Source organism: Chaetura pelagica, unplaced genomic scaffold (assembly GCF_000747805.2).
Source record: "Chaetura pelagica isolate M959 unplaced genomic scaffold, ChaPel_1.0 scaffold20, whole genome shotgun sequence".
Classification (NCBI taxonomy): domain Eukaryota; kingdom Metazoa; phylum Chordata; class Aves; order Apodiformes; family Apodidae; genus Chaetura; species Chaetura pelagica.
Genome location: NW_009951958.1, coordinates 3,695,992 through 3,697,469, shown reverse-complemented (window position 1 = coordinate 3,697,469; position 1,478 = coordinate 3,695,992). Strand labels below are relative to the sequence as shown.

Below are 1,478 nucleotides of genomic sequence, written 5' to 3'. Positions count from 1 at the left end.
TAGGGAAAAGCGGAATTGGTAACATGGATTTTTAGGTGCTTCAAGTTAATTTTTTTGTGACTGACTTCATAAATTTTGGCTTGTAAGATTGAATAGAGATGGTATATCTGAGGTGAAGGTTTAATTAAATTTTTGAGACATTGTTTTGATCCTTCTGTTGTTTACAAGATAATTAAAGGGACAATTATACACATAACATCAAATTTGTTTTGAAAAGTCGTAGGGTAGGAAGAGAGTAAAAATTGTTTAGTGGAATAAATTTAAATAGTAAAATTAAGAATTGACTAGAAGTAATTTTGTTAAGTAAAGCTTCTATTGCAGTATTAAAACTCAAAATAGCAAGATAGTACTGGTGTGTGGAAAGTGGTCGTATATTAATTATTATGTTAAACCTGCATAGTCCAGCCTGTAAAAATCTGTTCAGTCTATCACTTTTATGTTGGAGAAGACATTTCTGTGTGCTTGAGGGCTTAGAAGTGAAGTTGGGGCTGCAACTTGTCACTGTGTCTGCTTATAACTATGTGCCAAGAGCCACAAGCTGCTGCCCTCATGCCCTTGTGATCCACACAGGACACAAAAGGATGTTACTGTACTGCTTTGTGCCGCTAAAAAGCTCAGATCATCTGTTGGTTGGTTGCCAGAGTTTAATGACTGTAAGTTACTATGTTCAATGAGCTGCATGCACGGTGAAAAAATAAGTCAAAGTTTAAAAAGCCTGTTGTTCTAAAGTGGTAATGGTAATAAAAGTAAGAAAGGTGTTCAAATGTGGAAGCTCTTTTCCTGAAACACACTTCCTGTTTTGGCTCTTCTCACCTCAGCAACTTCAGCTGCACTGAATAAGAAGAGAAAGCTTTGATGGATGTATTTCCCGTTTGCATTGCAGGAGCATGCAGGATGTGCCACTGTTGCCCTCTGTGGATTATGAGAAGCTGAAGAAAGATTTAATTACAGGGAGCGAGCGTCTCAAGGCCTTCTTACTGCAGGCTCTGCGCTGGGTAAGGGAGGTGGCCTCAGCAGAAATGCAGCCATAGGTCCCTTCTGGAGGCATTCAGGACTAAAATCCATCTTGAGAGCAGGATGATTGTTCTGGTGATCAGAGCAGCAATATAGGAAACTTCTCTGTCAGTGAAGCTTGCTGAGGCTCTTGGGATGATGAGGAAAGCCCAGGTAGTAGGTGTGGATTTGTAGCAATACTCTCCCTGTTTGAGAAAAGACAGATAGAAATTCCTGGGATCTTCAGTGGAAGTAACATCTAATGTACTTTCAAGAAAGCTGCTGTGGGTTTACGCAGTTCCTTTTTCCATGTATTGCTCTTTTTTAGATGTGTATAAATATTGCTGTATCAAAGAAATACCTGACTCTCATCAGCATAATCCTTTGTAATCAAGAAGTGCCTAGAAGTGCCTACGTTCTGCTTGACTCGGATCACGTCATGATATTGCAGAAAAAGTAAAGGTGACAACAGGAATTACATTTTC

General features: G+C 39.2%; 1 protein-coding gene across 1 annotated transcript in view; it reads left to right on the top strand.

Annotated features, from left to right (window-relative positions):
* Positions 1-1,478, top strand: part of ARMC9 (armadillo repeat containing 9) — a 58,572-nt gene that overhangs the window by 26,428 nt on the left and 30,666 nt on the right. Inside the window, exon 11 of the mRNA XM_010000327.1 lies at positions 884-995. Within this exon, the coding sequence (XP_009998629.1) occupies positions 884-995 (112 nt within the window). The remainder of the gene's footprint in view (positions 1-883; positions 996-1,478) is intronic.